General features: G+C 47.7%; 1 protein-coding gene and 1 pseudogene across 1 annotated transcript; one reads left to right on the top strand and one right to left on the bottom strand.

Annotated features, from left to right (window-relative positions):
* The first annotated feature begins 1655 nt into the window (after positions 1 to 1655).
* Positions 1656 to 4305, top strand: LOC102702994 (heme chaperone HemW). Its single transcript, XM_040529539.1, has 2 exons — positions 1656 to 2455; positions 3442 to 4305. The coding sequence occupies exons 1-2, from the start codon at positions 1665 to 1667 to the stop codon at positions 4064 to 4066; spliced, it is 1416 nt and encodes a 471-aa protein (XP_040385473.1). The 5' UTR covers positions 1656 to 1664; the 3' UTR covers positions 4067 to 4305.
* A 7344-nt stretch (positions 4306 to 11649) lies between these two features.
* Positions 11650 to 12114, bottom strand: LOC102717301 (annotated as a pseudogene).
* Between the last annotated feature and the right edge of the window lie 11226 nt (positions 12115 to 23340).

The following is a 23340-nucleotide window of genomic DNA, read 5'->3' as shown; positions in this document are numbered from 1 at the left end:
CCAACTCATAATTATGTAAGTACATGGGTATAACAATGTACTCAGCTTTTGGTAAATAGAGTTTCACAATCCTAGGCTTAGCAGTTATATTTTAGGTTCACATCATTACAATTCAGTGGAAGTTCTAGGTCTACCATCCCTATTATCTAAGGATGACTTTCACTGTTCCATCATATTTTCTTGGTCTATCCATTCTCAACCCTCAAGAAGTTTGATCCATCAACATCAAAATCATATGCAATCCTAACATATTATATTAAGTTATAAAACTAGCCAAGTGATTTGCATGTCCCAGTGCTCAACACCATGAGCACAACTATCTAAATAGTTTAGGTTATTCATACTACAGTAGATGTATGCTTTACCTACACTCCGTGACTTGCCGATCAATAAGCCTTCCCTTTAAACAGGAGGGTTGTCACAACAATGCATTTCAATAAAGACATTGGTGGTATCCACAACATGAACTTTAACCCTCATGCACTCTAGGTATACACTATTTCTAGCAGCAAGCGGAGTTCTACTGTTCTAGTGTTCTTGAGAGAGAATGCTTTCGTTGCTCTCGTGGACCTAGCAGTCCGAGGCACGAGCGCTTCTTCTATGTACGTGTGGATACCTCAGAGGTGCTGCATCTAGAGCACTAGGATGAACCGCATGCGAGGACGTAATCAAGGACGTAACGTGATCAACTGCATGACACTGCCACCTCAACGCGCTTCATCTACTCCAGGACGGTTCCGCTGCATCTGGGCATCTAGTGATAATCTCGTGATCTATAACAACAGTAGTTCCTGTTTTATCAGGTAGAAAATTTTGATTTGCGCTAGCGTAGCATTCCCCATATTCCTACATATTCACAATTCATGCATGAATCGCACATTCGCACGACGAACTCGCTAAAGGCAGGAGTAGAAAACACTGGACGAAACACGAATCCGTATGATAGGACAGAAACATGCACGAATCAGTACCGAAACATGAGTCGTGAATACATGGCCAAAAATGACGACAAGATTAGAGATAGAAAAAATGACAAGATTAACGACTCGTTAATGACACGATTTAAAAACCTGTTAAACTGCGTATAAGTTTGTTAATATAAGTTTATCATCTCACCTTTTTAGATTAGATTTTAAAATTTATAGTGATTAATTTTATTATTTATTTTTTTAATAGGGATAAAACAAACATTCACAATTGTCATATGGAATCCACGTGCATGCTACTCTTGAGCCTTGAGCCTCTCGTCAGAATTTCGAGCAACTATTTTTATCTGGAGCATTTAACTTTTTGCCACTCTTACGGATATTCATAATAAATTTGCTACTGAACCCATATGTCATAGACTTATAAAAACATACAGTGAGTGATAAATCTGTTTTGACTCCCCGCAGAAGCGGCAAAAAGCTAAATTTCCCATTTCTGTCTCGCCGCCTGTCCTGTTGCTGTATGTTGCCCGGTTGCCGCACCAGCCGAATACCTAATGGGCCAGAATGGGCCTGCAGGCCTGATAATTGGAGCCATTCTCCTAAGCATAGAATCCGAACGGTTCAAAGAAAAAACAACGGTTCAGATTTGGTAACGGCACGGTCCTACCGTTATAACAACGACGGCGCAGGACGCGCATCGACGGTTCCATTCCACCCCAACCCGAAAGCAAGCGAATGCTAAGGTCGGCGTTCCCGCTCGTGTCCCACCTCCCACCCCGGAAGCCGCCCGCAATCCGCCCACGCCCACCACCCGTTCGTCCCTATGCCTCCTCCGCCGCCGCCGCCCCGCCGCCTCCTCCTGCGCCCGCGCCGCCGGCCTCCGCCTACGTGCACCTCCCCTTCTGCCGCAAGCGCTGCCACTACTGCGACTTCCCCATCGTCGCCCTCGGCGCCTCCTCTCCTCCCCCGCACGGCGAGGGCGAGGGCGACGGCGACGACCCGAGGATCGGCGACTACGTCCGCCTCCTGCTGCGCGAGGTCGCCGCCACGCGCCCCGTGTCCGACGACGGGGTGCCGCTCGAGACCGTCTTCTTCGGGGGCGGCACGCCGTCGCTGGTCCCGCCGAGGCTCGTCGCCGCCGTGCTCGACGCGCTGCGGGCCAGGTTCGGCCTGTCGGCCTCCCCGGAGGTGTCCATCGAGATGGACCCGGGGACATTCGACGCCGCCAAGCTGAGGGAGCTGGTGGGGCTGGGCGTCAACCGGGTGTCCCTCGGCGTGCAGGCGTTCCAGGAGGACCTGCTCCGGGCGTGCGGCCGCGCGCACGGCCTGCGGGAGGTGCACGAGGCGGTCGGGATCGTGAGCGCGTGCGAGGGGCTGCAGAACTGGAGCATGGACCTCATATCGTCGCTGCCGAACCAGACGGAGGAGATGTGGGAGGAGAGCTTGAGCTGCACGATCGATGCAAGGCCCACGCATGTGTCCGTCTATGACCTTCAGATCGAGCAGGGGACAAAGTTTGGGCAGCTGTAAGTGTTTATTGTCAAATTGCCAATCACATTTTAATTTCTGAGTGCATGTGTTTTCCTTAAATAGTTGGAAATTTGGAATTTGTTCTGGCCAAATTGTCGATCACTTGATGTTCGGATTCAGTGATGGGATTTAGTATAGGCTATGAGCTGGAAACTGAAAATATTATATACTAGAATCATTGCCAATTTGCCATTCTGTTTGTCCGTATTGTTGTAATTTTTTTGAACTACTTTATGTTGTCCAAGTCTTACTCTGCACAAAACTCAGATGATGGCTGTGAAAGGCTAGCTACAGTCATTGTAGTTATAACTGATCGCACTATGCCAAAATATTAAAACTTAAAGCATTAAATGGTTATGGTTGTTCGTGGGTATGTTTTATGTAATTCTCAAGTCTAAGACTAACTATTTTGTCATATCTCAATTTGCGCTGATAGTTTTATGGAAGTTAATTGATTTTCTTATGTTAGACCAAACAACCATTACATGACTACCGATTGTAGCAAACCTCATTTATTACTTTTGATACAAGATTTTGGTTATTAAAATCTTACACATCACAACAACAATATTCCTCAAGTAAATTTCACAAAGTTACATCTATTTATATAAACCATGACTTTGCTATAACATTATCTGGACATTTTACCATGTTGCAACAGTAGAACATGATTTTCCCATAAAACTATAACTTTTTTATGTATAAAAATCATAGTTTCATCCCCGAAAGTGATAGGTGGGCCTGACCTCTTGGACATACCCTGAAAACTTCTATTGACAAAAAAACATTTTTTTTAAATCATCAATTATGGTAATTTTCTGTAGTGTCTACCTAATGTTGCAGCAAACCAATAATTGACAATTTTTTTTTGAAAATTTACTCATAGTTGTTTAATATTTGTAGCAAGTGGAATTACACTCCATGGATGAATTAATTGAATAATAAATTAACATAAATATTTTGTCATATTTAATATTTGCAGATATACTCCTGGTGTTTATCCTCTTCCAAGCGAGATAGATTCTGCAAACTTCTATAAGATTGCTTCAAAACGGCTGTCTGAAGCAGGATATAACCATTATGAAATCAGTAGCTATTGCAGGACTGGGTATGAGTGCAAGCACAATGTGACATATTGGCAAAACCGGTCATTCTATGCTTTTGGTCTTGGATCGGCAAGCTACATAAATGGTGTCAGGTACTCCAGACCCAGAAGGATGAGAGAATATGCAGACTGGGTTCAGAAGCTGGAAAACGGAGCATGGAGCCATGAGTATGGCAGTGCAGGGATGAAGGACATGGCAATGGATGTAGTGATGCTATCACTAAGAACTGCATGGGGCCTAGATTTGCATAGTTTCAGTAAATCCTTTGGAAAGAGTCTGACAGAGTCATTGTGTAACACATTCAGGCCATTTGTGGAGAGTGGGCTTGTAATTGCCATGGACATGGAGCGGCGAGCTTTGCATCCAAGTGATTTTGAGTTGGACCTGCAACATGAAGGTGACACTGGAAGCAGAGTTGCCTTCATCCGTCTTAGTGATCCAGATGGATTTTTGTTGTCCAATGAGTTGATTTCACTTGCGTTTGGAATTATTTCACCATAACAACAGTACACTATTTACATGAGTATTGATATTTTTTTTTATTTTATTGCTTTCATCTAACCATGCTGGTAACTATCTAGTCTGATCTTAGTTTTGTAGGTAATTAGCTGATTTCTGGAATGCTTAGCATTTTCTGTTGGAGCCAGTGTAACTTGGAACTTATATTGGTTCATAGAGAACTGTTACACCATTTACACAAATGCAAATGCATGATTATCTGGTATTTCTGCTTATTTTTTAACTATCTTCATGTCACTTCCCCCTTCATATAATTATCTGCAATTTCTTGTTATCAGTATGCTTTTCATATGTTAGTTTTGTATCCATGACATGAATTATAACTATTGAGGAGATTAGGTTTATAAACAGCTACGTTTACTTAGGCATGGTGGTTTTAATATTTGGCTTTAGTTTATGGCTTATTTTTATGAAATAGATTGAAAAGTATTTTGGGGGCAGCTAAATAATTATGGGTGCTAGGGTGAGAGGTGCAGGCTCACAAGCCCAAAACCTAGCGGATGAACAATACCGTTGGACTGTAGCAGAAGATTAGAAGATAAGATATGATTAGATAAAGTTAGTTACTTAGGGGTGAAGCCACTCCATCTATATACGAAGGACTCGGGGGCTACCGATTTGTGTATGGTAGGCGGTGTACGAAATTTTTTTATTTTTTAAACTTTTTAATAAATAATTTTATTACTAAACCTTCTGGGAAAATATTTTCACTCTATAAATCTTTTGGGAAACGGCTAGCCACGTCATTGCCAGGCGGTGTGACGGCGATGTCTTGCCACGTCACCAACACTGGTGTGGCCAAAAGGTTTAGTTTTGGAAAAAAATGTTAGGTGGTTTAGTAATAAAATTACTTGCTAAAAAGGTTTATTTAATAAAAATTTCGCGGTGTACAGATATAGAGTTAATGACATACGGTTCGACATGGGTAAAGGTCTTTGTTTTGATCTTACACTCTTACTTGTCACCCTTTTATTTACTGTGGATACAATACATTGTTAGTTGATGCGCCTGGTAGGGGTACGGTGAGATTTTCATTGAAGATTGATAGATCCCAACTGAAAGATTGCCTAGGACAAACTTTCATGTTCATCGGAATCATACTAGACGAATTTGGGAGATTATCTGTCTCCGCCTTGGATTCAGACCAACTAGAGGAGGAATTATCTTAAACAATCCTAGGCAGATCAAATGCAGTCCAAATTCAAGTCAATCTAAACTGAAGATCCAAACCGAGTACAATAGCACTCGAGTATGGAGAACAAGGTCAAGAGACCATCTAGATAGAGGCATCGGATAGTTGCAGCAGCATGGGAAGTTTTCTTCCACAAAGGGAAGTTTTAATCACATCTTGAATGCTTACTCTAGCATAAGAAGCCAAGAAGAAAAAGACACAAGAAGTAGCCGAAAACCGTATAGAGGACAAACAAATCGGATTAGAAGAGAAAGATTGTCACACTTAGAAATTTTATCAATTCCAGAAAAATATCATGTATTAAATTCTGGTCTACTACCAGCTTGGATACACACCCTGATAAATTAGTACAATTCCATCGTCTTATATATAAGACAAAGAAAACAACAAGTTATAAGTAATGCAGTGGAAAAAGAAAAACACTTATGCAGCTAAGCAGCGAGAAACAACTGAGATACAACTCTTAAGAGCAGTGGCTCACCTAGTCTTTCAAAAGAATGTCGTCGGACACAGCTCCAATTTCTAGGGAAAAAGGGAAAATTGCGAGGTTGAGTAGAACCACCGTACTCAATAAGATACACTGGATAAATGAAATAAATAATGCATAGGAGCGTAGAAAGGATAAATGGCTCAAGGGACAATTTTGCATAAATAACATTTTCAAAGCATTTAATTTAGCAAAGGTGGACTTGCTTGACCAGAGCACCCGAAGGTGATGTGTTGGACCGAATATAACCTTCATGCAATAGATCATCAACTTGTTCCCATACTTCCTCCAATTCATTTGGTCCCATCTGATACAGTCTCATATAATTAGGGTTGTATCTAGGGCTAAGTCAATTCTGAACTCAATGTCTCTCAGAGACGCCATGCTAGGCAAATCATCAGAAAACACATATGGGTATTCTCTTACCACTAAATATCCTCTAATTGCCAAGTATGTTTCTTTTCCATCTCTTGATCCTTGTTAATTGAGATTTGATTTAAAGTGATCAGTGATCTAAAAGTAATAACTTCTCCGTCATCAGCGATGAGTGAAACTGCTTGAATGGCACACTCTATCACATCTTGGTGTCTAATCACCCAATCCATTCCAAGAATGGCATCAAGGAGGATAAGGTTGACTAGAAAAGTTGTCTCTTTGATTTCTATGGTCACTGAAGGGCTAAAATGCATTGTATCCATACGGTTTCCTAGCGTATGAATGTGCATGAACGGTAAATTTTTTATATCCTTAACCCATTAGATCCAGTAAATTTCTTTGATACAAAGGAATTGTCACGCCCAGAAATTCCTCACACGAATTTCTGAACTTAATTGTGTATTAAATCCCTGTCCAGGACCAGCCAGGGTACTCAAAAAGACAATGTTGATTACCTAACCATCGTTCTTAGAAACAACTGAAAATTACACTTATTCTAACGGGAATGCAGCGGGAAGAAAAACAAAGAGGTTGACTAGCTCCAGCGGGTACGGCTCCAGTCCACAGGCAACACTTCGACGGCGGAACAGCTCACTCCTGAGAGGCACCTCCATCGGACTCGACTTCTAGCTCTGGGTTGGGAAAGTTAAGCAAGGCTGAGTACAAACCACCGTACTCAACAAGTAACACGGACAAGGGGAAAAAGATAAATGATGCAACGGGATTTGCAAGGACAGGCTAGGGTTAGTTGCAATAAAGCAGCAGTTTAAATAAATAGCAGTGCTTAAAGAGTAAAGGTAATTAAGAGCAGTAAAGCATAAATAAAATAAGCAGTTGTAAAGTACCACAACACTGTCCAACGTTACACCACGTTGCAACAGGCCCAACCACTACTCAACGTTACACCACGTTGCAGTAGTCCCGAGAGATAACCAATTTACTCAAGTTATTAGGGTTCACTAATCACAGTGAAGCTGGGAGCTCGCCCGTAACCGTGGGCACGGCTATTCGAATAGTTTATACTCTGATCAGAGGTATACTACTGTACCCACAAGACACGACTCCACTACACTTGAATGTGCACTGACATACCACCACGGCATATCAGAAAGGAGACCGTGATAGGACCCGTTACACAACCCTCCCTATTTAATCGTACCACACTTCAGGTTTCACCCCCTCCTTTACACCAAGTCGGGCAGTCCCCTCTTGTGCCTTGGTAGATCCGGAAGCAGGAGAAGCTTTCGTTACACCACGATTGCCCGTCCATACTCCATCACGCCTACCCTTGCCTGGGTACGTCAAATAGTTCGAAGTCATGCTCCAAATCCCACCTTACCCATTTCGGCATGTGGTTAGCACTTAATGACTTCCAGGGTTTCCCGTGAACCGGTCCTTAATCACCATGGGTGCGACTCTCAAAACCATGCACCCACAGCCCACCATTAACAATATTTTAGTTGACATTAACCCGAACCGGGTAGTGAATCATTATCTCAGCTATTCAGAACTAAGCATAATTAGATGTGATCCCATGAGCTATTTGGTCTAAGCAAGGCTAAGCATTAACCTAGGCCTATCTCTAGTCAAGTTACCCCTGGTCCAGCAATAAATAAAGTTGGATAAACAACGGCATAATAACAAGGTTTACCCGAAAATAACACAAAGTAAACACTTTAATTAAAACAATGCACCTTTGAAATAATAAAGCGGGGAATTTGCAATAATGGGTTCAATATGTTCAAGGAATGAGTGTCACTTGCCTTGCTCTAGCCCTTGGGGAACTTCGGCGACGATTTCGAAGTAAACCGGCTCTTCGGCGGGGTCCGAATCTAAGCGACAAAGCACAAAAATAAATAAAACAGGCACAAACTCTACTGAAACAACAAAAGAAACTATTTTTAATGGATTCTTGATAATTTTATGAATTTAATGAAATTTGAATGGACCTAAACGGAGACTAGATGAATTACTTATGAATTTTAGAAGTTTTCTGGGTTTTTTAGCTAAACAGAAAAGTCCTAAATCAATTATTGCGCAATTAATGGGGCTGCTGACGTCAGCGAGGAGAGAGGAGGCTGACGGCTGACAGGTGGGGACCACCTGTCGGTGAGAGAAGGGGAGAGGGAGAGACTGACACGCGGGCCCGGGGAGGAGAGAGGGAGGAGGGACGCGGGGTGACTGACGGGTGGGGCCCACTTGTCAGCGAGAGGGAACAGAGAGGAGGGGAGCAGAGCGCAACTCGGGCGGACGGCGGCGACCGGCGGGAGTGGCGGCGGCGGCGCACGGCGACGGCGGCGCGACGGCGACGGCGCGACGGCGACGACCGGCGAGCGGCGACGGCGACGACGGCCGAGGCGGCGACGCACGGCGACGGTGGAAGGACAGTGGCAACGGCGACTGGCGAGCGGCGACGGCACGGCACGCGCGGGCGCAAGCAACGGCGGCCAGACGTCGGCGACGCGAAGGCGACGACGACCGCAGCGGCCGGCAGGAGGGGCGAGCTTCGCACTCGTCCGGCGACGGCGCGCGACTCGGCGGCGGTCGGCCGGAGAGGGGAGAGAGAGGGGAGGAGGATGGGGATGCTCACCGGCGGCGGCGAGAGCGCGGATGGGTCGGCGAGATCGAGGCGAAGGTGGCGACGCGGGTTGGAGCGGGAGATCGGCAACGGCGGCGGAGATCGACGGGTGACGGCGACGGGCGAGACGCGGCGGCGGAGAGGTCGGAGGAGCTGCGGCGGGCGCGAGACGTCCACCAGCGACGACGAGAGCCCGGGAAAGGTCGGCGACACCGAGGCGGAGACGATGACGCGGCTAGGCGGCGACGACCGGCGACTGGTGGCGAGATTGCGCGGCGGCGGCGAACGGCGGCAGCGCGGCGGCGACTCGAGCGACGACGGAAAGTGAGCGACGGCGCGCGGCGGCTCGGGATTTATAGGGTGGCGGCACCGGCTAGGGCGGGCGGAGGTTGGAGACCGAGTCGGCGACGACGCGGTCTTGGCGGCGGCCGTTGCGGCGGCGGCGGTTGCGGCGCGGCGGCGGACTCGGACTCGGCCGGCGCGGCGCGGGCCCGGGCGGGCGAAACGGTCACTGACAGGTGGGCCCCACCTGTCAGTGGCGCGAGAGAGAGGAGGGAGGCGGCGCGGACTCGCGGGCGCAGGCGACGCGGCGAGCTGGGCCGAGCGGCGGCCCAGGCGGGAGCGCGCGCGGGCGGAGGAAAACGGCCGGCGCGGCTGGGCCGGCCGAGCGGGAAGACGGGCCGGCTCGGCTGGGCCGGCCCGGGAAGGAAAAAAGAAAAAGAAAAAGAAAAAGAGAGAGGGAGGAAAATTGGACTTCGGCCCAATTTGAGAAGGAAGGGAAAAAGAAAGGAAAAAGGAGGGAAAAAGGAAAACCCCACTTTTGCCGAGTTTTAAATTAATTTGTTTGGCCAAATTTTATACTTCTGCAATTTGAATTTAAATCCAGTTAGTCGATTTGCGAGCCTCGATTTAATTGAATTAATTCCTTTTAGAGGGATTTTTCCTGAGTTAATTAAGCCAATTGTTATTTACGGATTTCTTTTTACGATTTAGGCTTGGGACGAAACTCCGGGTGTGACAGGAATGAGTCGCACCAGAATAAAAAAACGGTAGGAGAGACTGAGTTAAGAAGGAATGTACCCAATACTACTTTCCATGTAGCTTGTTCTTCCTCTACTGAGATGTGATTCACATGAACCTTCAGAACCGGATTGCTACCTGGGCTTGGGACAAGTCTAGATCCATTGTTCTTCTTCTTCTTCAGCTTTAGGCATGTGAAGATGGTTACTGACTCGTTGCAGTCGTAGCAAAGGATCCTTCCACCTTGTAGAATAGGTGGTGTTGATGAAGATGGCACCGCGGAAGGACCACAGGCGTCTTCACGCTGTTGTGGTAGCTTCTACTGGTGGCCTCCTTGTTTGCTTCCTAGATAGTACGGTCGCTGTTGTCGGACAATCATCGTCATATGGACAAGGTGCTGACCAATAGTCATCCTTGGACTCTGACTGTCACTCTGGCACTGGCATGATTTGAAATGGGCTGCTTTCCTCTTGCGGTCCACCTTGTTCAGCTGGTCTTCCTAATGGAAAACCTTGTCCACCAGCTTCTCAAAGTCAACGTAATCATATGAGACTAGTTATTTAGTGATCTAATCGTCCAATCCACTTATGAACTTGCTCTGGTGCTCAACGTCGGTGCAAACATCTTTAGGGGCATATCGCACTAGGTGATTAAACTCATGCAGGTAATCTGTCACAAATCAGTTTCCTTGAGTTTGGACATGAAACTCCTGCTTCTTCCTCTCCGCTAGACCAACGGGGATCTAAGACTTGCGAAAATTCTCACAAAATTCTGTCCAAGTAATATCTGGGACAATAGATCTAGTCACCAAATAAATATCTCACTAAGCAGCGGTAGCTCAGGCTGGACCTGAACCGAGAATGAATGCATACTATTGTTCATAAATTGGTGCAAATTTATAGGCGTGACATTCTATTAGTTGGTCCTATAAATATCCGTACATACCATTCTCAAATTAACTTTTGTGTCCATCTCACGCAAGTCATGGATAGCATGCATGCTAATGATTTATATGAGTCACCACTCACTTCACACAAAAGATAGTGATGTGGATTGTGTCCATATTGGACCAAACGGTTGGCATTTTAAAAGTTATTGTTGTGCCATGGACTTTCAGGAAGGGACGACGCAATGACCAATAAGGCGATATTGCACTTAGGTTGTTTGGTTAGATAATTTATTGATTGCACATAACCATAGTATAGGTATTTTTATTGGCTATTTGATGTTGAATTGAAAATCTTTAGTATAGAATAATTCAACATCACGAATCAAGTTAGATTACCGTAGATTTACCTGAAGTAACAGTCATGATTTCAATATGCTAGTGGACCGTATAAATATTTGTATTTTGATAAGCTAATTTGTAATATTCATTTGGATATTAAAATATGACAGTTCGTTAAAATTCTATTTCTATATTAATTAGTTTTTTTAAGACTGGGTAACAACAAAACGAAACGTCTTGCCATATTATGTAGGTAGTACATCTGTAGACTATTTGTTTTTTCGTATATCTATGTAAAGGAAAACATGACAACAAAGGACATCATGATAGCACAAATCCCCACATTAGATGGAAGCCCATTACAAAACATTAATTACCGTACGTTTCGCATGTTTCCATACGTGCCAGGTCACATGAAGGAAACCAAAAATGCATATTGTTAAATTCTAAAGGCAAACATGATTGACGAAGATGATAGTTGCCTTCTCCATGTGGTCAGATCTCATCCGAGGTGGACATGTCATTTAAATATGCAAGACATTTAAATTTATTTAGATTTATGTCATGAAGGCTTCACATAGTCACACATGATGATGAATGACTACTAAATGATTGCATTCTAGTACTAGAGACCACCGACAGTGGGGACACTGCATTAAGCATTATAGTAGCTAGGGTAGATACCACATATTGATGGCAAGCTCCAAGCAAGAAGAGATTGGGCTTGAGCTTGAGCCCGATCAAAGTAAACACCACCAAACAGCTGTAGTTGTAGTTGCTGCAGAATCGCCGGAACACTACTAATGGTCTGGGAGTGAGACAGCTGGGCAATTAGCCTGAGCTACTGGCAGCACTGTTGTTGCATGACTTGGCAGTTTCTCAATGGAAATGTAGCTGATTGTGATAGTGGAGTAGTCACTGTACTGCAATGTCGCCTTAAAAATTCATTGCACGGGTTAAGCATGTTTTGTTGCAGAAGAAACATCTGTTGCACCGGATATTGCCCATAGGCTTGATTATAAGCATAAAATTGCGCAGAGACGCTACTTGCGGCAATGGCAAGGAGAGCAACGACGAGAATGATCTTCATTGTTATGGAATTCTAGTGTTGTGGGTTTGCTCGAAAATATGAGATGTGTGAGGAATGCAGTGTGCCTTCGTTCCGCTTGTGCATTTATAGATGCGACAATAAGAATTTTCATACGATCATTTTGGAGTGTTAGTTTCGATTGAATGTTCTTCAAGCATCATAATGAGTCATCTTAGTTGGATTTTATGTTTGGATCATGATGAGTCATATCATCTGGATTTTAACTGGTCCTGTAAGTATCCTTACATGCCATTCTCAAAGTAACTTTCATGTCCATCTGACATAAGTCATGGATAGCATGCATGCTAACGATATGACTCAGCACTCACTTCACACAAAAAATAGTGACGTGGATCGTGTCCATATTGGCCCAAACGGTTGGCGTTTTCCAAGTTGTTGTTGTGCCAGTGGACTTTGAGAAATGGACGATGCAATGACCTGTATGACGATATTGCACTTAGGTGGTTTGGCTATATAATTTATTGATTGCACACAACCATAGTATGCCAAGAATTTTTATTGGCAAATTGAGGTTGATATGAAAATCTTTACTATAGAATAATTCAACGTCAGGAATCTAGTTAGATTTCCGTAGATTTAACTCCAGTAACAGACATGCAATGCTGACAATATGTTAATGGTCCGTATAAATATCTGTATTTTGATAAGCTAATTTTAAATATTCAGAAGGATATTAAAACACCATTGTTCGTTAAACTTCTATTTCTTAATTAACGAGTTTTTTTTAAGATAGAGTAACAACAAAACAAAACGTCTTGCTAGATTACATAGGTAGTACATCCGTAGACTATTTGTTTTTTCTTATATCTATGTAAAGGAAAACATGACAACAATGGACATCATGATAGCACGAATCCCCGCATTAGATGGAAGCCCCATACACAGCATTAATTACCTCTTGATCCATAAAAAGCACCCAATAAGAAACCAACCAAAGTGTGATGTCTATACACCATCTATACGATGATGTAGATCGATTTGTGAATATAACGCTTGACACGTGGCATAGTATTGAATAAGTCCACAATATTTGTATAAATAAACTTATGAACCTAAAGTTGTAGACAAAGGCGAACCAAAAACATGACACAACCTCTTACGTGACCTTGACGCATTAACTACAACAATCTATATCGATGCCTGCACGTTACTGCTTGTTGGAATGTGCAGATGCAGGGTCGTGTATGCCAAATAGGTTTTCCTGTACGAGATCTAGTGGCAACCTACTTGAAACTAGGAGTTTTAGTACAAGGTCGGTTGTAGGGGGTCCATATGATCGTATGATAAACCCTAGGGATTTCAGCATGTAATACAAAATTACACGGAGAGGGTGCAAGGAGATACCCCAACCTGCACCAGCACTTGATCAATTGGAAGTCCCACATCCACTACGTCTGTAGGGTTCGATCGTTCATATGGATCAAAGACTAGAAGTTGTGTTTCTCTACGGGCTAACTCGAGGCAGCGAAATGCTGATGCTCAGCAAGTTTAAGAGCATGTGATGTTGCCAAACTCTTTCGCATGTTTTCGTACGTGCCAGGTGGCATGAAGGAAACAAAAAAAATGCGTATTGTTGAATTCTAATGGCAAACATGACTGACGAAGACGATAGTTGCCTTCTCCATCTGGTCGGATCTCATCTGAGATAGACATGTCATTTAAATATGCAAGACATTTAAATTATTTAGATAGATGTCATGGAGGCTTCAAATAGTCACACATGATGATGTACGACTACTAAAAGATTACATTTTTAGTAGCAGAGACCACCGACAGTGGGGACAAATTGATGGCAAGTTCCAAGCAAGAAGAGATTGGGCTTGAGCTTGAGCCTGATCAAAGTACACACCACCAAACTGTTGTAGTTGTAGTTGCTGCATAATCGCCTGAAATTTCTGGGCGTGACATCCATCACTGTCCGTCTCATCACCGATGGCGAACCCGACACCGGCTGACCTCGCGGACCTCATCACCAAGTTAACCACGACCGTCGAGAACCTGCATGCCAATATCACGACGCTGCAGCAACGCACCACCGACTCTTCATCATCCGCTCCACGGGGACCGTACTCGGGAGAACACCACCATGACCGACCACCGCGTTTCCAGAAGATGGATTTTCCCAAGTTTGATGGCAAATCCGATCCCCTGGCGTTCATCAATCGGTGTGAATCCTACTTCACCAACAACGCATCGCCGAGGAGGAAAAGGTATGGATGGCCTCCTACAACCTTGAGGCGGGCACCCAGCTGTGGTACATGCAGATCTAGCGAGACAAAGGCATACCATCGTGACGGTTCTTCACCGAGCTCCTCAACACCCGCTTCGGACCACCTCTGCACTCCAACCCGCTCGGTGAACTGGTGGCATGCCGACCCAAGGGTTCGGTCGTCGAGTACGAAGACCAGTTTGAAGCTCTACTTCCCCGCGCCGGTACACTCACAGAGGCCCAGAAAGTACAACTCTTCAGCGTCGGTCTGCAGCCGCCCCTTAGCCTCGACGTCGAGATCCACAAACCGCAGACTCTTGCCCTCGCCATGAGTCTCGCGCACAAGATGGAACTGCACGATCAGTGCGCAGGGGCCTCCGTGTCCCAGCCTCGCCACCAGCACAAGGGCCTCCTACCGACGCCCCCGTCACGCCCCACCTTCCTTGCGCTCACTCTGCCGGCCGCGTCCCAGCAGGCCCCAGCAACGCTCGAAGGGAGTCAAGTCCGGCGCCTCTCCTATGACGAGATGGAGGAACGCCGCCGCCTGGGCCTCTGCTTCAACTGCAATGAAAAATTCGGCCGTGGACACAATCGTGTCTGCCAACGCATCTTCCTCCTCGACATGGCATGCGAGGATGACGAGGAGGATCCCATGGTAGACGCACCCGCTACTGACAAACTGCACATCTCGGTCCATGCCATCACCAGCCGCACCAGTGAGACGATGCAGGTCTCCATCAACTTAGGAGGTGTCTCCCTCCTTGCCCTCTTGGACTCCGGCTCCACCCACAACTTTGTAGCGGAGGAGGTGGCCACCCGCACCTCACTGCAGCTCCGGTCCGGGAAGGCCCTACAAGTTACGGTGGCTAATTGTGACCACGTCCCATGCCCGGGCGTGTACTGCGGCGCACCGTTCAGCATCAACGGCGAGTCGATCGCCGCGGACTTCTTCGCTTTGCCACTCGCTAGCTATGATGTGGTCCTGAGCACGCAATGGCTTGCGTTCCTAGGGCCCATCCTCTGGGACTTCAGCGCCCTCACCATGTCTTTCTGGCACGGAGACTGTCACGCCCAGAAATTCCTCACACGAATTTCTGAACTTAATTGTGTATTAAATCCCTGTCCAGGACCAGCCAGGGTACACAAAAAGACAATGTTGATTACATAACCATCGTTCTTAGAAACAACTGAAAATTACACTTATTCTAGCGGAAATGCAGCGGAAAGAAAAACAAAGGGGTGGACTAGCTCCAGCGGGTACGGCTCCAGTCCACAGGCAACACTTCGACGGCGGAACAGCTCACTCCTAGGAGGCACCTCCATCGGACTCTGCTTCTAGCTCTGGGGTGGGAAAGTTAAGCAAGGCTGAGTACAAACCACCGTACTCAACAAGTAACACGGACAAGGGGAGAATAAAATGATGCAACGGGATTTGCAAGGACAGGCTAGGGTTAGTTGCAAAGAAAAGCAGCAGTTTAAATAAATAACAGAGCTTAAAGAATAAAGGTAATTAAGAACAGTAAAGCATAAATAAAATAAGCAGTTGTAAAGTACCACAACACTGTCCAACGTTACACCACGTTGCAACAGGCCCAACCACTAGTCAACGTTACACCACGTTGTAGTAGTCCCCAGAGATAACCAATTTACTCAAGTTATTAGGGTTCACTAATCACAGTGAAGCTGGGAGCTCGCCCGTAACCGTGGGCACGGCTATTCGAATAGTTTATACTCTGATCAGAGTTGTACTACTGTACCCACAAGACACGACTCCACTACACTTGAACGTGTGCCGACATACCACCAGGGCATACCGGAAAGGAGACCGTGATAGGACCCGTTACACAACCCTCCCTATTTAATCGTACCACACTTTAGGTTTCACCCCCTCCTTTACACCAAGTCGGGCAGTCCCCTCTTGTGCCTTGGTAGATCCGGAAGCAGGAGAAGCTTTCGTTACACCACGATTGCCCGTCCATACTCCATCACGCCTACCCTTGCCTGGGTACGTCAAATAGTTCGAAGTCATGCTCCAAATCCCACCTTACCCATTTCGGCATGTGGTTAGCACTTAATGACTTCCAGGGTTTCCCGTGAACCGGTCCTTAATCGCCATGGGTGCGACTCTCAAAACCATGCACCCACAGCCCACCATTATCAATATTTTAGTTGACATTAACCCGAACCGGGTAGTGAATCATTATCTCAGCTATTCAGAACTAAGCATGATTAAATGTGATCCCATGAGCTATTTGTTCTAAGCAAGGCTAAGCATTAACCTAGGCCTATCTCTAGTCAAGTTACCCCTGGTCCAGCAATAAATAAAGTTGGATAAACAACGGCATAATAATAAGGTTTACCCGAAAATAGCATAAGGTAAGTACTTTAATTAAAACAATGCATATTTGAAATAAATAAGCAGGGAATTTGCAATAATGGGTTCAATATGTTCAAGGATGAGTGTCACTTGCCTTGCTTTTGCCCTTGGGGAATTTCGGCGACGATCTCGAAGTAAACCGGCTCTTCGGCGGGGTCCAAATCTAAGTGACAAACAACAAAAGAAACTATTTTTAATGGATTCTTGATAATTTTATAAATTTAATGAAATTTGAATGGACCTAAACGGAGACTAGATGAATTACTTATGAATTTTAGAAGTTTTCTGGGTTTTTAGCTAAACAGAAAAGTCCTAAATCAATTATTGCGCAATTAATGAGGCTGCTGACGTCAGCGAGGAGAGAGGAAACTGACGGCTGACAGGTGGGGACCACCTGTCGGTGAGAGAAGGGGAGAGGGAGAGACTGACACGCGGGTCCCACGGGAGGAGAGAGGAAGGAGGGGCGCGGGGTGACTGACGGGTGGGGCCCACTCGTCAGCGAGAGGGAACAGAGAGGAGGGGAGCAGAGCGCGGCTCGGGCGGACGGCGGCGACCGGCGGGAGCGGCGGGCGACGCGGCGGTGGCGGCGCTCGGCGACGGCGGCGCGACGGCGACGGCGCGACGGCGACGACCGGCGAGCGGCGACGGCGGGACAGCGACGACGACCGAGGCGGCGACGCACGCGGCGCAAACCAGCAGAGCAGCGTCGACGGCGACTGGCGAGCGGTGACGGCGCGGCACGCGCGGGCGCAAGCGACGACGGCTAGACGTCGGCAACGCGAAGGCGACGACGACCACGGCGGCCGGCGGGAGCGGCGAGCTTTGGTCTCGTCCGGCGACGGCGCGCGACTCGGCGGCGGTCGGCCGGAGAGGGAGAGAGAGAGGGGAGGAGGGTGTGGGTGCTCACCGGCGGCGGCGAGAGCACGGACGGGTCGGCGAGGCCGAGGCGGAGGTGGCGACGCGGGTGGGAGCGGGAGATCGGCAACGGCGGCAGAGAGGTCGGAGGAGCTGCGGCGGGCGCGAGACGTCCACCGGCGACGACGAGAGCCCAGGAAAGGTCGGCGACACCGAGGCGGAGACGATGACGCGGCTAGACGGCGACGACCGGCGACTCGTAGCGAGATTGCGCGGCGGCGGCGACTCGAGCGACGACGGAAAGTGAGCGACGGCGCGCGGCGGCTCGGGATTTATAGGATGGCGGCACCGGCTAGGGCGGGCGGAGGTTGGAGACCGAGTCGGCGACGACGCGGTCTCGGCGGCGGCCGTTGCGGCGGCGGCGGTTGCGGCGACGGCGCGGAGTCCGGCTCGGACGCGGCGCGGCGCGGCGAGGGTGCGCGAGCTGGCGGAGAGGCGGCGAAACGGTCACTGACAGGTGGGCCCCACCTGTCAGTGGCGCGAGAGAGGAGGGAGGCGGCGCAGACTCGCGGCGCGGGCGCGGAAGCGGGAGCTGGGCTGAACGGCGGCCCAGGCGGGAGCGCGCGCGGGCGGAGGGAAGCGGCCGGCGCGGCTGGGCCGGCCGAGCGGGAAGATGGGCCGGCTCGGCTGGGCCGGCCCGGGAAGGAAAAAAAAAAGAAAAAGAAAAAGAAAAAGAAAAGGAAAAAGAGAGAGGGAGGAAAATTGGACTTCGGCCCAATTTGAGAAGGAAGGGAAAAAGAAAGGAAAAAGGAGGGAAAAAGGAAAACCCCACTTTTGCTGAGTTTTAAATTAATTTATTTGGCCAATTTTTATACTTCTGCAATTTGAATTTAAATCCTGTTAGTCGATTTGCGAGCCTCGATTTAAATGATTTAATTCCTTTTAGAGGGATTTTTCCTGAGTTAATCAAGCCAATTGTTATTTACGGATTTCTTTTTATGGTTTAGGCTTTGGACGAAACTCCGGGTGTGACAAACCTACCCCCTTAAACGGAATCTCGACCCCGAGATTCGGAGGCACTGGCGAAGAGGTGCGGATGGGCGGCCTTGAGCACATGATTCTAGCCAAGTAAATCTCGGCTAATCTTTTCCCCGAGTAGGTAGTGTGAACTGGTATGAAATGAGCGACCTTTGTCAATCGATCAACAATTACCCAAATCGAGTCATGACCAGCAGCCGTCCTTGGTAAACCAGTGATGAAATCCATCCCGATTTCTTCCCATTTCCATTCTGGAATCTGGAGAGGTTGCAACAATCCTGCTGGCCTTTGGTGTTCTGCTTTGACTCGTTGACAAACATCGCACAAGGCGACGTATTCTGCAATTTCTCTCTTCATACTAGCCCACCAAAACTTTTCTTTGAGGTCCTGATACATCTTAGTACTCCCAGGATGAATAGAGTACTGGGTTTGATGAGCTTCTTGGAGTATCAGCTCCTTCAACTCCCTGTTATCTGGTACGCACAACCTGTTTCCCATCCAGATTGTTCCATGTTCATGTTCTGAAAAATCTCGGGCCTTACCGACTCGCATGTTTTTCTTTAGCTCGGCTATCTCCGGATCATTTGCTTGGGATTGGCGAACTTGATCCACCAAAGTAGGCTGCGTTTCTAGAGCTGCCACAAAACCTTCTTCGACTAAACCCAAATTTAGTCGTTCAAACTCCTGTTGTAACTGCTCACATACTTTTGTTGTTACCGCAGCATGGCAGTAATTCTTCCGGCTCAAAGCATCTGCAACTACATTTGCTTTGCCTGGATGGTAATGGATACTTAAATCATAATCCTTGATCAATTCCAACCATCTTCACTGGCGAAGATTCAAATCTGGTTGTGTAAAGATATACTTTAAACTCTTATGATCCGTATATACCTCACACTTGTTACCGATCAAGTAGTGTCGCCAAATCTTTAGGGCATGCACCACAGCTGCTAGTTCCAAATCATGAGTCGGGTAGTTACCCTCATGTGGTCTCAATTGACGAGAGGCGTAAGCAACCACATTTCCTTCTTGCATTAGCACACATCCCAGTCCTGATCTGGATGCGTCACAGTAAACCTGGAAGTCCTTCGTTTGATCCGGCAAAACCAACACGGGTGCCGAAACCAACCTTTGCTTGAGCTCTTCAAAACTCCTATCGCACTCACTAGACCACTTGAACTTCTCTTCCTTTTTTAACAACTGTGTCATTGGCTCGGCCATCTTTGAGAAATTCTCAATGAACCGGCGGTAATAGCCCGCAAGTCCTAAGAAACTCCTGATTTGGGAAACCGTCTTAGGCGGGGTCCACTTGATCACTGACTCGTTACTGGGGTCTACTGCTACACCTTGGGCATTGATCATATGGCCAAGGAACTTCACTTCATGCAGCCAAAAATCACACTTGCTAAACTTGGCATACAACTGGTGTTCTCTTAGCTTCTCTAGCACAACCCGCAAATGTTGCTCGTGCTCTTCTTCTGACTTGGAGTAGATAAGAATGTCGTCGATGAAGACAACCACAAACTTATCCAGGTATTCCATGAACACCTTATTCATGAGACTCATGAAGAATGCCGGGGCGTTAGTAAGTCCAAACGACATTACCGTACACTCATACAAGCCATAGCGAGTAGTGAATGCCGTCTTAGGGATATCTTCTTCCCGAATTCTCAACTGGTGATACCCTGATCTCAAATCGATCTTGGAGAAAACTTTGGCTCCCTTCAACTGATCAAATAGGTCATCAATTCTTGGCAGAGGATACTTATTCTTAATAGTGACATCGTTCAAAGCACGATAGTCCACACACATTCTCTTAGTTTTGTCCTTCTTCTCAACAAAAATAACCGGGGCACCCCAAGGCGAGGTACTCGGTCGGATATAACCTTTCTGGAGCTGTTCATCCACTTGCTTCTTCACTTCTGCCATCTCATTGGCGGCCATCCTGTAGGGTCTCTTATAGATCGGTGCGGTTCCAGGTACCAAGTCGATACGGAACTCGATCTCTCTTTCTGGCGGCATTGTTGTGAGATCATCTGGAAACACCTCCGGATACTCACAAACCACTGGTATGTCTTCCAACTTCTTTGGGTCTTTGACTTTTTCCGAGGGCTGCTCTTCGGCTTCCATCTGATTCAAACAAGTCCTGGTTGTCGCTGACTCCAGCGACTGATAAGTCACCACTTTACCTTCTTCACTGGTCAAGGTGACTGTATGCTTGGCACAATCAATCACTCCTTGATGCTTGGTAAGCCAGTCCATTTCCAAAATGACATCTAGGTCTTTAGATTCTAGAAGGATGAGATTGGCTAGAAAGGATATCCCTTGGATTTCTATGGGCACATCAGGGCTATAAAGGTCCGAAAACATACTATGCCCTGGAGTATTAACCCGCATCGGGTCTCTTAACTTTTCCCTTTTTAACCCAAGCAATCCCACAAACTTCCTTAAAATAAAAGAGTGTGTAGCACCAGAATCAAAAAGTACTGTAGCAGGTACGGAGTTGACAGGAAACGTACCCAGTATTACTTCTGGCGCAGCCTGTGCTTCTTCGGCGGTGACGTGATTTACGCGAGCTTGCACGAACCTTTGCCCACGGCGCTTCGGCTTCGGGCACTTGTCAGCAAAGTGACCTGGGTCGCCACAGTTGTAGCACACCCCAGGCTTTGCACCTGCATCCTTCCTGGCTGGAGGAGGTTGAGCTGTCGGTGGAGGAGCATTCTGTTATCGGGGAGCTGGTGCTGGAAGAGCGCGTTGAGGTGGAGCACGCTGGGATGCACCGCTGGAGAAGTTGCTGGGGTTGTATGGACGATGTTGGCGGACAATGAAGGTTGATTGCCCGTGCTGCTGATTCGAAGGATAGGAGCCGGTGTGGAATCGGGGCTTCTGAGGAGGCGGCTGGTTAGACCTGGACTGTGAAGCCTTCCTCTTTCTATCCATCTGGAGGTGCTGGTCCTCTTGACGGATGGCCTTGTCTACTAGTTTCTCAAAATCAGCATAGTCGCCCGAAAGCAACTGCTTTTTCAGTTCATCATCCAAGCCTCCGAGGAACTTTTCTTGTCTTTCGGCGTCAGTGCGGACGTCCTCGGAAGCGTATCGCGCTAGGCGATTGAACTCATGAAGGTACTCAGTCATCGTCTTGGTACCTTGCTGCAAAGCGCGGAACTCACGCTTCTTCTGGGTGACTATCCCATCGGGAATATGGGCCTTGCGGAAGTTAAGGCAGAACTCCGCCCAAGTCACTTCCGTGGTAGCGGTGCGGGTAACCAGGAAATTATCCCACCAAGCAGAGGCGGGACCCATCAGTTGATGTGCGGCGAAGGAAACCTTCTCTTGGTCAGTGCACTGCAGAAGATTGAGCTTCTTCTCGATAGCATGGAGCCAATCACTTGCCTCCATGGGGTTGGTGGTGCTTGAGAATGTTGGGGGACGAACACGGAGAAACTCTGGTAACTTGGACTGCACAGGGGGTGGTCCCTGCTGTTGCTGGTTGTTCTGGTTCTGATTTAGAAGCTGGTGGAGCACTTGTTGATGTTGTTGCTGCTGCTGTTGCATCTGCTGCATCATCCAAGAGAGCATCTGCGTCTGGCTAGCAAGAATCTGGGCAAGCGACGGGTTCTCTGGTGGAGGCGCCGGGGGCGGTCCTCTGGTGCTGGACTGGTCGGTGTCACGGTTGCCGTGGCGGGTGTTCACCATCTGCGGGGCGGGAGGAACAGAAAGAGAAAGAAGAAAAAGAAACGACTAAGCAAACAGGGGCTTTATTTAATTAGTGAACTGTAATTGTCTTGCTTAAGAAACACACTTAAAAACCACACAACTCCTGGCGGCACAACCATAACCCCACTACTGCTATGGTTCACCACTAGCCCCAAGCGAAGCAAACCTAACACACCAAAACTAGCACACAACGACTAAAATGAAGCTAAGGGCGGCGTCTAGGGCACGGAAGGAGAGCGACGATCGACGACAGGGGACGGATCTTCTTCCTCGTCTTCAGAGCGGCTTCTTGAGTTGCTAGGGAGACCATCTTCATCTTCACCAGAAGCGGACTCGCTGCTGCTAGAGACCGAGACGACCCTGTTGCGGTTCCTTGCAGCGTTGAACGGGGAGACACCTTCCTCGGGCACTGGGGTCGGAGAGGTTGGCACCATCTGCATCAACGGTCTTGGTTCATCCGGGGCACCGGGGTAAGACTGAACTCTTGGCGGCCCACGGGTTCGCTTTCTTGCCGTAGTGCGACACCTTGCACCTCCGGGCTCTGGGAGTCCTTTGAGCCTGGCGTTCTCCTTCTTCAACCGGTCGAGCTCATCTTGCAGACGAACGATCTGGGTGAGCTTGGCATCGTTCAGAGCCTTGGACGCTTCATGGAGGTCGTGATGTATCTGGTCGAGACCCTGCAGCACCGTGCACATCCTTCCGAAGGTAGGGTCTTGCTCACTTCGGGCAGACCGAAACCTACTGACCATGGAATTGGGTCCACGACCAGGGTGATACCGGTAAGCCGAATGTCGAAACGTCAGGTCATGCCTGGCCCTGAGCGTTGTCATCAGACTGTAGGCAGCTTCCTGGCAGGCATGCTCATGCGAACCTCCAGCTCCTTCTGCTTCCAAGTTAGGGAGGAAACCGGGGATTCCATGTAGCTCCAATCTGACTCGGTAGGGGAACTCGCCTTCGAGAGGGTGGATCGTGGTGTACTCCGGCTCATAGGGGTACCCTGCTGTGAACG

The sequence above is a fragment of the Oryza brachyantha genome, chromosome 12 (assembly GCF_000231095.2).
Source record: "Oryza brachyantha chromosome 12, ObraRS2, whole genome shotgun sequence".
Lineage (NCBI taxonomy): Eukaryota > Viridiplantae > Streptophyta > Magnoliopsida > Poales > Poaceae > Oryza > Oryza brachyantha.
Note: the sequence above shows the minus strand (reverse complement) of the source record. Positions and strands in the feature narration are given on the sequence as shown.